Here is a 14,040-nt window from a genome sequence, read left to right on the forward strand (position 1 = left end):
CGTATGACTGCTGGGCTTTCTAGTGATTTCCATAATCATGTGGCCTGTATTTGAATCCTGAAGAAGATATTAACATTTTGTAGTCATCTACCCACTGGATTGTCAGTGATGAGATAGCTAAATGACTGATGGATTCCAACCAATGCTTAATAAATATCTAGTCATTGAGATGTCCATAAAACATAAATTTATGTGGTGTTTAGCATTGCAGACATTCAATATGCATCTTTCTTTTTTGGTGGGGGTTGGGATAATAAACAAATACTGGAGTTTTTCAAAATTTCATGTTAGTGTATGTTTTAAAGATGGTGAAAATATATTTTCATGTATTGTTTAGAAGGAATTTTAATAGGAATATTGTTGGCTTTTGTTAAATTTAGACGTGACAATGTCTGCAAATTGATACTTTATTTTCGAACATATGATTGTATTAATTACATAACATTTGGGATTTGCAGATTACTCCTCCATAAGCATATCATATACACGGCTATACATTAAATGTGCTACACCAGGAAGGAAAGCAAATAGCAGAATCTTATTTATTACACATATATATACAGAATAGTGGGAAGAAAACATGATTAAATTTTCTGGTGATTAGAGGTACACAGCGTACATAATTCAGTGCACAGAGCTGTCCTTTCTAGCAAAAACAATGGTTATAATCCAGCTCAGCATCGAGATAAACACAACTTGGATGATTAGATATGGTATTTCATTCCATGCATCTTCAACCATATGCCAGAGTTCATCGTAGTGATTAGTGAGTGGTGGCATTAAAATCAACTGTTAAGAGTAAAAAATAAAAATTTTTAGTTGTTAAATCATGTCTGTTAAAAGTTTAAAATTTATTTTAATAGCAGCTGTATGTTTCTTTTAATTGTTTCAATTTACACCTGTCAATTATATTTATTTTTGTGTCTAAATGTTTTTAAACAATTATGTCCATCTTTAATACCTGTACATAGGACAATACAATCTCACATTTAGTACTTCTGGAACACTGCAAATGCTAGGAAAACTTCCACGTAGAAAGCAATAGTACAATTGTATCCTGGTATCTACATATAACAATGGTGGAAAAAGTAATCTTGAAGTTTTAAGTTCTACGCCTAGTGATAAATAGTGTATGGCTAAATATGAAACACAACCATAGAAACAAGCTAAGCACTGAAATTCCCACTGTAACCCCAATTATATTCACATGCATGTGTTTTACCCATCTTCCCAAGTAACTTTATAAATTCTGCAACAAATTTTAATATTCTGTAGGCTATGTTCTGTTCTGGCTAGGCCTAGCGACAATAAAATGCTCTGCCAGTTGAGTATAAATGCTGATAGTAGTAATCTAACAGGCAGTAGAGCAGCTGAGCTGGGGGTAAGTAAGTAAGTAATGAATGTAACTAAATGGGTATGGAAATGTTACATTGGAATGTATGTATTTTCAGGTTACATATTGCTGCTCAGAATTGAACACTTCTTAATCGATCTCTTCCTCGTGATGCTTGTAAGTGTCAGCAGAGGACGATGCTATCAATGGTCAAGTATCAAACTTTCTTGCATACACAGATTTTTTCTATTAAATTCTCTCAGCTCCACTTTTAACTATTTGCTTTTCTTTAGTTACATTCAATAGCATCTCTTGCATTCAGAAACTTTTTTTTTTACATTTTAGTGCTTTCTAATTGTTGGAGTTTTGAAGCTACCAATGCTTCTCAACTTGAGAGTAGCTGTGATGTTTTATCCATTATCGAGGAAAAAACTTGAGGAGAGTAAATTTTTCATTATTGTATTAAAAATGAAGTCTATAAAGTGATATAGTATACGATGTATTTTATCATTCAGTATTAATATTGATATCTTATTTAATCACCGGTTAATCTTCGAATTATGGTAACTTGGCAATTTTTTGGCGACCAACCCTGCTACAGCAACCTGCTAGTTTTGTTTTGGACACCATTTTGTTTTCACGAAGTAAAGCCATGTTTTTTTTTACTCAACATTTTTTCCAACAATCTGCTAGCCGAATTACGCTTATACTAGAACTTTTATGGAACAAAAATTCTTAATCATGACATAGATTAGGTGCGAAATTGGGAGAAAGTGCAGAATCGCAAACTGCTTGCTGCGTTTTTAAGAATTGCACATACACGGTATCCATGTACACGTTGACCTATTTTCACTTAAAAAAAATCCCAGAATTGCACAAAAATGGCATTGCATACACTCTTTGACTTTATCCCTGTACACTAAAGTCCTAGCTAGTAACCTTTATCGCCTTACCAAAATGTCACCAAACTACCTGTTACCATATTCCAAAGATCAGCCTTAATCACCTTATATATATTACATGGATATTTTGTTCTACATAGTGTTTATTTGTATGTTCTGGAATTAATTACCCAAAAATACATGGGCCCTACTGTAATTGCTTTTCATTGTAGTTATTTAAGCTTAGAGAATGTTTCCTAGAAATGCTATACTTTTGCGAAGAGCTGTAACTTTTTTTATGCATATACATAATATTTAATGTTAATCAGCAACTATATATTTAATGCATCACAATGACAATAAAATGATAAGCATACTTGTTACTTTTATCACATACTTCTGTAGCATTAAATGGTTTTCATGAGAATTAATACAATGCATTTGCTGACTGTTAATTTAAACGGTTCTTCCAAATATCAAGCATTGTTTCCTTTAAGTGTCTGCGATCACTACGACATTTGTTTTATCATGTTTTTGAGTTCATCTTCTACAATATAGCAATATGAAAACTGCTGCTATGTTCTAGAACCTTTTAAATTTGTAACTATCAGTTCTGTGTCCAGTTACACCTTATGTGTGTATGTATTGCAGGAAAAGTTTTGGCTCTAGTGTAGAACTGGGTGCCCATTCGATTAGTGACAATTTTTTTTTTTTTTTTTTTTTTTTTTAATTTTGGCAATGAAACCTCATTTCTGGTTACCATGATAGTTTTAACTTTGTTTTAGCTTCTTGACTTTTTTAAAATGAAAATAGATGTATGTGTACATGAACAAATTTAAGGCAGTGTGCAATGCCTAGTTTGTGCAATTCTGGGATGTTAAGTGTTAACAGATTGATGTGTACATGGACACATCAATCTAACAGATTGATCTAACAGATTGATGTGTACATGGATGTTAAGTGTTAACAGATTGATGTGTACATGGGAGTTTGTGCAATTCTTTGACTTCTTATTTTGGTTTTGTGTAGCATCCATCTTGAAATTGTGCTTACTGTACATAAAAAAATAAATAAATAAATAAATAAATAAATAAAAATCTCCAATAAACAAGGGGCACCCAATTGTAAACTTTTACCAAAGGTTTTTTTTTTTTTTTTTTTTTTTTTTTTTTTTTTTTTGTTAGGCTGCATTTATTGAAGGTGTAATCACTTTTACTGCTAAAAAACAAAGTTAATATCAGCAGGATGAAACATCCCTTTGTTGGCAACATTGAGTAAGTAAATAATTATATACATCAAGAATTAATGGGTAACGTCTTTTGTAAAAAATTATTTATTTCAACCATAAACTTTCTAAGAGGGCAGACCATCCCCAAAAATCAGATCATTTATTTAATATACAGAGATATAATTTCAAAAGATTAATTAAAGATACATTAATATTGCTTTTGGTTTTAATAATAGCAGTTAATGGTACTATTTATAATCATTGAGATGTTTCTTAAATTTCTTTTGCGGACACTGTAATTCTACCGAAGAAATACATTACAATTTTATGGTTGATCACACGTAGGGAACTGCCTCCTACGGCCCTGCCCATGCCCTATTTTCAGTCCGTAGACCCGGGCTAGGAGTTAGTTCCTGTTAAAATAAAAACATAAGGTACTTTATTAGGTATTCATCTATTATTTTGCTTTTTAACATATTGTAATAACAATTTAATATCCAATTTACACTCAGTCGGATTAATCAATGTATTTTAAGAATAGTAGTTAGTAAAAAATATCACAAAATTGCTATCAAATTACTTAATTTGATATCTCTACTTAAACCAGGTTAATTCTATTGCTGGCTTTATAAAAACTTGCATAACATCTGATTCAGTTTCCTAAGAAGTATCAGTTTGTTAAATTTATGTACTTATGAAATAAATGTTAATTGTTACCATATTTAACAATTGGAAATACTGAAGCAAAACTTTTGCATTTCTGTTCATTTGAAAGGCATTAAGTTAAATTGAGACTGGCAATTACTACATGAAGTTTCATTAAGCAAAAAGCAAATTCTGCTAACAACATCCTTTATAAATAACTTTAACAAAAATTATGAATTTCTTTTTAAATTAAATGCACAGAGAATTTTTTAAAATCATCATATTACCTCCTTTGATGCTTTATAAATTTATTCACTGGCTCATTAACACATTCTGAACTTGAAGGTATAGTTGGCAGTTTTTCACAAGTAGCAAAAGATGCTCTTAAAGTTTTTAGGAATTCTCTCACCTTTTGTTTTTTATCCTCTGTGTCAGCCTGTGATGTTAAAAACTGAAACTCTGCATGCCACTCTTCCTTTTCTTTTTCAAAATCTGAATGTTCCTTTCTTCTGATTTCTTGTGTGATGGCATAATGTTCTTCAATTTGCTCATCATTTTCAGATACGTCAATTATCAAATCATCTTTCTCTGAGCAAACATTTGTACCACAATCTATATCACAAACTGAGCATACATAATGAATGTGCTTACATATCTGAAATCTCACACTATAATCAATGCATGAACAAACAAACTGATGAATGCAGATGTCGCACTCATGATATCGAATGTTACAATAACACACTTTTTCAAAATACACATTATTTGTATGAATCAGTCCCTCTTGACTTCTAGGTACAATCCATGCCTGTTTTGGCTTTATTTCGTATAATTCGTAATCAGCCATGAATTTGCTCCTTTCATGTTTGTTTCTAATTTCCTTCATTCTAGAAGTTAATTTTGGCCGTTCCACAGAAATGATTTGACCCATTAATTTCTTGGCTATTGCAGTTAAAACAAAATGCAATGACTTATCTAATCGTTTAATAACTGTTCCACCAGCTTCTTCGTATTTAAGTTGCCGATGCCACCGCTCTACTTTCATGTTTGTATTAACACCAAATAAGTTTGGTAACAATATGTTTGTTTCTGTTTCTTACGTTGCATGTATGTGGTTAAATACTCTCCAAAAGCTCGAGTTTCATCATGCAACACATAATCACTGATACAAGCATCGGAAAGTCTTTCAAAAGTTACAATATCGATTTCTTTTAGAATTTTCAGTAACTCTGACTTAATCTTTACTCTTATTTCTGGATCTCGAACTTTAGAATTCAAATTTTTGAACCATGCACGTTGCACATGCCAGCTGCAAAGTAAATGATGATCTGCCTCTCCAAACACAGAGCACCATGCGTTGTAATATGCCGGAGCATCATCAGACATGAAAACTGTTGTCTTCAAATTTGGAAGTCTTTCTTTAATGGAACTGAAAAATGCAGCAAACGTTTCAGTGGTTAATTTTGAAGAATACAAGATTGCCACTGGGAATCCTTCAAAATTGTTATCATTAATTAAAACAGATGTCAAATTTAAACCATACTGATTTGTGCCATGGGTACAATCTATCATCATACAATTACTATGTCGTTCAAGCATTTTTAATTGTGCACTATTCATAATACCTAATAAAAAGTCCGATTTGCATAGACCTGGGTACTGAGGCAGTTCTTCATTAGTTTGTTTATATATTAAAAGTGGATTGCCAGGTTCTGCCTCCAGTTTTCTAACTGTTATATCTACAGACACGAAATCATTTTTATCCAGCATAATGTCTTTGTCAATCCCTAAGTCTTTACGAATATTTCGTAAATCTTGTGAATTTGTTATACACAACCGTTTTGAAGGTGTGTAGCACTTTTGAATTTTTGACAATACTTTTGCTGGTGGAACTCCATGTTTCATTAAATTAGCTAGATTAGTTTTTTCTGTCTTCGAGAGAGGCAATTTTCCCACTTCTGTTTTGTGACCGACATGAACAGACTGACATTCCACTTTTATTTCATTTTCTTTTTCTAAAACTTTTATGTATGCTGGACACGTAATACCACATTTAATAGAGCCAGCTACTTTAATATTACGTTTTCTTGACTCTTTAATTTTACTTTGCCCACTTCTATGGCACTGATAATACGATGCAGTTCCTTCTTTTACTGCCTTTTTACTGGATGAAATAATGAAAGAAGATTGTGTATTTCGTTCCATCATTTCCTTCCAGTGTTCAAATTCAGTTTTAGAAGTAAATACTTGATTTTCATACTCCAAATTTATATCAGTATGATCTGTTTCTATATGATGTAATAATTCCTTCATTGTTTGGAATTTAAGACTGCAGAGACCACAAATTTTATTACAAACCTTGTGAACTTCTTTTTCTGGATGATACTTTCTGATATGTTGGTACATATTACATTTAATACTGAATGTTACTTCACAATGAGGGCAAGATATCTGAGATGTAGAAGCACATGAAACTTTTAATTCCATTTTTTATAGAGAAGTATATTTATATATTTTATATATTATTATTATGTTTTATATATGTATTTCCATATTTTTATAGAAAATAACAAGTGTTATTTCTTTTTAGATTTTATTTAAATTTAACACAGAATTTTCAAAATTGGGTAATCATAATTTAAAAAAAAAGGGCAGACAATCAATAAGAGTAATAAATACTACACTTACTCACAAAGCAGTAGCCGGTTCATAGTAGGCGCTCATTTCCGAAACGACTGAAATTCCCTATACTCAAAATCCCTTTTCCTTTCTCCTCTTAGCTCATCCCTACTTTCACGTACCACACCTACAAATCTTGGACTCTTCCAGCTAAGGCTACTATAAAGGGGAGCTGAATCATCATCCATTTTGAAGCTAACTTGTTGGTATTCGCTATTGGATTAGCACTGATTTCTTGACATATTTGTGGATCGATTTCGACCTAATTTTCAGAAAAATGGGTGGTTGTGCTGCACCAAATTGTGCGAATCAGTCTAAAAATAACTTTAGGATGTTTCGTTTCCCTAGAAATGAAGAAAGACGAAGAAAATGGATAGTTAATTCTCGTCGAGATCAATGGATCCCGGGCCCAGGAGCGTATCTTTGTGAGGTAAGTTCAGCTTCGTATTTTTCCATAGAATGTTAGAAAAATTACTCTTCTTGGTACTTTAAAATATTTATTTTCATTTAACTGTCACTTATTGACGATCAACTGATTTTATAAGTACAAAATCAACTGCGGAATGTGTATGTGTTTGTGCAGTAAAATATCGTTGTTTCATGTTGTTTCTTTTGTTATCGTGAAAAGTTTATACCGTTTGTAAAATTTGTATCATACATTTCATGTAAACTTTGTGCTCAGTTAGAAATGTGATGTGCCTTTTTCTTTTCTTTAATTTTACTGTACGATTGGTGATTTAAAGTAGCATTCTATGTTTTGATTCTGATGTATTGTCGCCAAATCGGATAGTTGGCGCCAATGTTAAAAACTGGATGGTATGATCCAAATAATAAATGATTTTGTTTTTTCTTTATAGTAAGATAAATATATTCTGTATTTTTAGACATTTTTAAGAAGTTAAATATTAATTTAAATATTCGATGAATCGTTTTGATCCCATTATTATCCTTTATTGTAGTAGTAAATCTTAATGTTGTATTTTTAACTATAGGTACTTTAAATTTATTTTTAGTGTGTGAGCAGGAAATATGTTTTAAGTAGTTTTACAAACATGATTACTTTTTAAAAATTTTGTTCTATTTTCATAAAAAAATTTTAATTTATCAGAAAATTACATTCTTAAATTATTATAATATATTTAACTGTAATTTAATACTAGTGCTTTTGATTTTAATGTTAAATTTCATGCATGCTTTTGTTAAATATGCAGGTACATTTTGAAGAAAATAAATTTGAATGCTCTAGGCAAGATGGGCGTAAAAAACTCAAGCCCAATGCTGTGCCAACTCTTTTCACTGTGCCTAATCCCCCACAACTGTTGACCCCACAGCGTCTAAAAGGCATTGGTTTACCAAAGCACCGTTCAGTTACATCCAATTTTTGTAATGTATGTGTTTTTTATTTTTATGGTTTTTCATAAAAAAATATGTTTTTATTACAAATGGACTAAATTGCTTTATAAAAGAATCAAAATATTGAAATTAAGGCATTATGTGATAAAGCTGTAATTACAGTCCCTAAGATTAGATTAAAAAATTAAAATTTTGCTGTTGTTATATATATAATTAAGTATGTACTTTGTTATTATAATCATATATTGAAAATTAAGCATAAAACCTCAATTTGATGTAGTTTTTGGATAAAGTTTTTGTAGTTTTTCGAGGACGGTCATACATGGGTCTGGTTTCTTCAAATTTGCTCCTAAAAGAAAGAAACTGGTATCTGATTGCCTTCAAAGTCAAAAGAGTTTAAATCAAAATTTGTATTAAACTAAAGTTGCTTTTTTGCTTAATTTTAAATTCCAGATAAATAGAGAGAAATATGTATGGAGTAAGTAAAAGAAATAATATTGAAATTAATAACTTTAATCTTGAGTAATACAATAATATAGTTATAATACATTGATTTAAATGTATATTTTAATGTCTTATATGTCTTGTCTGAATGTTGTTATTTTTTGTTTAAAGATTTACAAAACTTATTAGGATTATTTATATTATTTATTATTAAAATTACATTAAGTATATTTTATTTATCAGCATTTTCAGGTATCCTTACTTATATGTGTTTCATAATTTTTGCATCTTCAGAGTGGCTTGCTGCACGGTTTACCTTTATCAACTGAAGCGATTTCTGTTGCTGAACCATCTGTTGTAAGTCTTCATTTGAACAGTTATTAAATATTTAGTATTATAAACTTTTTCTAAAAAGTATTAACACTGTTTCTAAAATTAAAAAAATATATTAACGTAATATTTACTTATGTTTAAGAAGTATGAATGCTATGAACAGTCCAATGTATTTATGCTTTTTTATAAGTTGAGTTACTTTGAAAATGGTAATGATTATTTGTATTTATTTTTATCCGATCAGAGTTTATAATTTCTTTCACTTCCACATATTTCATATATTATAATTTCTTTTAGGTTCATTTGCCACAACCTTCAGCTTCATATTTTGGAGAAATAAATTTTGCTGCCGAAGTATCTGATGTAAATTGCCATTTTGCACTTCTAAAAAATTTTAATAGTTTTTTAACATCTATTCGTAAACTGTACTATGTTTTTTTAAATGTTTCCATCTTCATAATCATGCACTTTATTTCATTTCACCAGTGGTTGCAAATGTGTACATTACAGTACATCTCAGGTGTGTTTGCAACAACATTTAGCATTACCTTCTGATTAAATAACAGCTGCTAGTAAAGAATCTATTCTATGTTTTCATTTGAGCAGCTATTAAATGTCATATGTTTTACATATATTAATGAATTTTTATACGATTTCTGAAATATGAAATTGTTTGTCTTATGGTTGCTAAACAGCTGTACTATATCTGGCTGTTGTGCTATGGAATTATTTTTGAATTTTTAGTGTTAACAATTTATTATCTATTTATGAATTATAAAATGTTATGTAAAATAATTATTTCTTAAAATGAATGTAGTTTATATTATCTGTATTTCTAAATTTCTTATATATATATTTCAGGTTTGTTTGCAAGAACAAGCTTTAACTTCATCTTGTGATAAAATGCCATCTATTTGTGAAGGATCTCATGTAAGATAATTAGTGTATTATTAAATTGCTTGCTTATACAAAACGTTTCTATTAACTTTTTTGGGGGGGTAAAAGGAATGTAATTAATTTCATCAGCATTTACAAATTCTTTGTGTACATTTCAGGTTTGTTTGCAAGAACAGCCTTTAGCCTCATTTTGCAATGAAATACCATCTATTTGTGAAGGCTCTGATGTAAGTTGATAACTAATGTATAATTAAATTACTTCCTTATATGCATTTAAAATGTTCTATAAAGTAATTTTTTGGTAAAAGGAATGTAATTAATTTCATCAATAGTTGCAAATTCTCTATGTAAATTTCAGTTTTGTTTGCAAAAACAACCTTTAGATTCATCTTGCAACCAAATTGTAATTAATTTTAATTAATTTCATCAGCATTTGTGAAGGCTGTGATATAAGTTGATAATTTGTGTTATTAAATTGCTCATGATTATGGAGATAATCAATCCCTTGAAAAGCTGGAAATAAATTTTAAAAATCTATTTTTAAGTGAAATAAATTTTAAATATTAGAAAATAAAACAAAAATAATCTAGAAAATGCTGAAAACAATAGAGTCAAATTTAAAAACCCACCTTAGTATAGGAAAAGAGACCTGGAACTTGCATTTTTATTTTGTGGATTTATTATCTGTTTAAGTTTGACATTTAATCCAAAGGGGCTTTGTCCCTGAAGGACTATTGTTTTCGTTTTGTATTGAAACACTATAAATGGCTGCATCACTTTTCAGATTGTTGCCACCAAATATTATCACCCTGTACTATATTTAAAGAAATTATATAGTGAAGAATCTGCATAAATGCATGTATGTTTTTTGCATTCTGATAAAACAACAGTACCTAGAGCCATCAAATTTTGAATGACTTAATTCTACTGTGAATATGGACATCTGGAAGACCGAATTTGAAATTCGGAATTTGTTTTAATATATATTTTATATGTTGTAAAACTTTAACGAATTTTTGATTAACAAACTTGAGGATTTCAAAGCGAGCAATGGCAATGTTGTACAGAAAAGACACTTTTATCTCCAGCGTGTGAGACAATGAATCGGGAATTCTGAAGATATGTTCATTTTAAAATTATCTTGCAATATTGCTGTTGAACTGAATTTTATAGTTTAAGTGTGAAAAACTTGATATTTAATAAATAAAGGTAAAACACAAAATGTTAAAAAAAGGTCCCTTTGGATGTAATTTAAAATCTGAAACCTTTCAGATCTTTTTTGTTTGTTTGTTGTGTTCCCCCCCCCCTTCTTTGATGATTATTCATATAGATTTTGTCTTTATTCCAGGATGTTCTTTTAAGGAATTTTATAAAACAGCAGACTGAATTGATCTCGCTTCTGCAATGCCAGAACAGAATATTACTGAAAGAACTTACAGCAACCAAAAAAAATGAAATTAATGTTTTAAAAAAATGGCATAGCACTGAAATTCAACTTCATGACCTTCAAGTACAGCATGAGGAATTGCTGAAAGGAGTGAAAACATTTCTTTCAGATGAACAAATAGCAATGTTGAAAATTCCTCGCAGAAGCATTGCAAAATGGTCTAACGAGGGAATAATAAAAGGCCTCAAAGTTAGATTTGCCTTGGGCAAGCATGGTTATAATTACTTGCACAGAATAGGTTTTCCGTGCCTTCATACAGCACTTTAAATAAAAGACTTCGAGGTCTTGAAATGAATTTTGGAGTCATCAGTGAGATGATTGAACCTTTAAAAATTAAAGGAGAAAAAATGAATGCTAGTGATAAAGACTGTATTTTATCATTGGATGAAATGGAGATTTCTGGCAATCCTGATTTTGATATTTCAAAACGGAAATTTATTGGTAAATGTACATTAGGAAATCAAAAGGGTGCAGGAAATCACTATTTAGTTATTTTACTAAGAGGTTTGAAGCTGAAATGGAAGCAAGTGGTTGCCCATGAGATAACTGGACAGGTAACAGGATGCCAGCTCAAACAACTTGTTGTCAATGTTATCGAAGCTGTCAATTCTGTTGGATTTAATGTTGTTGGTATTGTTAGCGATATGGCAGCAGTAAATAGAAGCCTGTGGAATTCTTTGGGAATATCTGTTTCTTGAAACCAAAGAAATAATTTCACTACTGAAATTAAGGGCAAAATTATTTATGTATTTGCCACATCTTTTAAAAAATCTCTGGTCTGTAACTCTTAATCATAGTATAAAACTGCCCAGTTATGTTTGCAATAAAGAAAATTTGGTTACTTTGCATGTATCTGCAGGATTTATAAAAGATATCTGGATTACTGAAACAAACCAAAATTGTGGTTTGAGAACTATGCATCATCTCAGCAAAGAAGACCTCTTCCCCTCACATTTTGGTAAAATGAATGTTGCTTCTGCTGTGAGGTTTTTTCCAATTAAAACAGCTGTGGGATTGGAGAAGGCAGTAGCTTTAAAAGAGATAAGCCCTAATGCTCTTACAACAGCATGGTGGATAAGATTTATATGTCAGTGGTTTCAAATGCTATCCTCTAGATGTAGAAAGAACTCAATTTCTGTGACAAATAAAAGCAAAAAAATTGAGTTACTTTTTGAATTTATTAATGTTATACAGCTTATAAAAATTGGTAAAGGGTGGAAACCATTACATACTGGTTTGATTCTTTCTGCTTTATCAGCCATACAGTTAGCAGAGGCATGTTTTCTGAATGATTTTCAGTTTATTTTGACGAGCAGATTGACACAAGATGCTCTAGAAAATGTATTTTCTCAGATACGCAGAAAAGCTGGTTTGAAGCCAAGTGCTTTGCAAGATGTGAAAGCATTAAAGCTTATCTGTTTATCTCAGTTCATATCTGACATTAAGAACTCCAGTTATGCTACTGATTCAGATATTTACTTATTAAACTATGCGAAAGATGAATTTGAATTTCTGAAGGAGAAAAAAGCTTTAGAGCCTGTTACCATACCAGAAGTTTCTGATGTATCTCTACAGAATCTCACCCTTAGTGAGGAAAATAACGTCTGTTATATTGCAGGAGCTGCAATAAATTCTGTTTTGAAAAATGCTTGTAATTCATGCTCACAGTTTCTCTTAGTTTGTGAGCAAAATACTCCTTCCATTGATGAAAATAAGCAGTACATAATTAATTTTGCAAATTTAGGTGGGCTTAAATGTCCTTCTCCAGAAATTTTTAAATTGTGCCTTCTGTGTGAAAAAATAATTCAAAATTTTCGAGACGAAATAATACATGGAAATGTAACTATGGATGTGGAATTTGTTAATATGATTTGTAAGAAAGCAGGCTAGGTAAATATTCCCTCCTGTTGCAATATCAAAACAAAGATAATAAAATATTATTTGACTGCCCGTGGAATTGGTCTCAAGAAGCTTCTTCAAAATAAAAGGCAGCAGCGGCAAAGTTTTGCATCTCCTGCTTTTAAAAGGAAGAAAGTAAACTAGAATCTAATCAAGAGTTTAAGAAGTTTTTGCTGTTCAGTTCTGTCTGTAAAAAAGTAGAGTAGTTGTCACTGAAAAATTGCTGTTTGTCTCTTCGAATAATAATTAGGCCCACCAACAGCTGAATGGTTAAAGTTACTGAATGCTGGGAGTTCCATCTTCTGTTCTATTTCCGAACAGGCTGGCTGCATGGTTGGTTTTTTTGTGGTTTTTCCCCATGTGTAATGCGAATACAAGCCAGTTCTCCTTAGAAAGTCCTCTGCAATAGAAGATCTCATAGTCAGCTAAATCGGATTTACTTTTGTGTGACCTTAAATGAGGCATCAATTGTGAATCTGTTTTGGCATGTTATTAGGAATTTTAAATGAAACATTTATTGCTGTTGTGAAAGAATGATCAACTGATGTTTACCTTACTAATCAATGTCTTATAGTATTGTAATGGCTTGCAGGATTTTTCATAATGGGATGTTGCATATGTTTTACTCTTCTTTTTTACCAAATAAATAGAGTATGTTCCTAATCAGACATTTCTTCTTTTGTACCAGGATTATATAGTATGATGTGATAATTTGGATTTGTTTATAGAATACATAACAGTATTTTTGACATTCTAATAGAACCAGTGTATTTTATTTATTTACTTATTGCTTTAAAACAGATTTTGAATCAAGGCTTACTTCCCACCCCCTTTGGGTATGCACATAAAACATGTTTAAGCTATATTTATAATATATCAATGAGATACAGTGGATGGACAA

General features: G+C 30.7%; 3 protein-coding genes across 3 annotated transcripts; 2 read left to right on the forward strand and 1 right to left on the reverse strand.

The window, feature by feature from the left end:
* Nucleotides 1–3,407: 3,407 nt before the first annotated feature.
* Nucleotides 3,408–5,056, reverse strand: LOC146993986 (uncharacterized). Its single transcript, XM_085826692.1, has 2 exons — nt 4,375–5,056; nt 3,408–3,855 (listed from the first exon to the last, which is right to left on the reverse strand). Exons 1-2 carry the CDS (start codon nt 5,016–5,018, stop codon nt 3,849–3,851), a joined length of 651 nt encoding a protein of 216 aa, XP_085682818.1. The 5' UTR covers nt 5,019–5,056; the 3' UTR covers nt 3,408–3,848.
* A 1,772-nt stretch (nt 5,057–6,828) lies between these two features.
* Nucleotides 6,829–9,622, forward strand: LOC146993987 (THAP domain-containing protein 2-like). Its single transcript, XM_085826693.1, has 2 exons — nt 6,829–7,196; nt 7,978–9,622. Exons 1-2 carry the CDS (start codon nt 7,044–7,046, stop codon nt 8,185–8,187), a joined length of 363 nt encoding a protein of 120 aa, XP_085682819.1. The 5' UTR covers nt 6,829–7,043; the 3' UTR covers nt 8,188–9,622.
* A 326-nt stretch (nt 9,623–9,948) lies between these two features.
* Nucleotides 9,949–13,820, forward strand: LOC146993988 (uncharacterized). Its single transcript, XM_085826690.1, has 2 exons — nt 9,949–10,020; nt 11,142–13,820. The coding sequence occupies exon 2, from the start codon at nt 11,985–11,987 to the stop codon at nt 13,128–13,130; it is 1,146 nt and encodes a 381-aa protein (XP_085682816.1). The 5' UTR covers nt 9,949–10,020; nt 11,142–11,984; the 3' UTR covers nt 13,131–13,820.
* The last annotated feature ends 220 nt before the right edge of the window (nt 13,821–14,040 follow it).

This window comes from Stegodyphus dumicola, chromosome 11 (assembly GCF_044657685.1).
Source record: "Stegodyphus dumicola isolate Sdum_Otavi_A_Nest chromosome 11, ASM4465768v1".
In the NCBI taxonomy this organism is placed as follows: domain Eukaryota; kingdom Metazoa; phylum Arthropoda; class Arachnida; order Araneae; family Eresidae; genus Stegodyphus; species Stegodyphus dumicola.

Coding starts and splice junctions, on each gene's coding strand:
- LOC146993986 (XM_085826692.1), bottom strand. CDS start 5,018: ATGGGTCAAATCATTTCTGTGGAACGGCCAAAATTAACTTCTAGAATG.
- LOC146993987 (XM_085826693.1), top strand. CDS start 7,044: ATGGGTGGTTGTGCTGCACCAAATTGTGCGAATCAGTCTAAAAATAAC. Junction 7,197..7,977: donor CAGGAGCGTATCTTTGTGAG/GTAAGTTCAGCT, acceptor TTAAATATGCAG/GTACATTTTGAAGAAAATAA.
- LOC146993988 (XM_085826690.1), top strand. CDS start 11,985: ATGTATTTGCCACATCTTTTAAAAAATCTCTGGTCTGTAACTCTTAAT.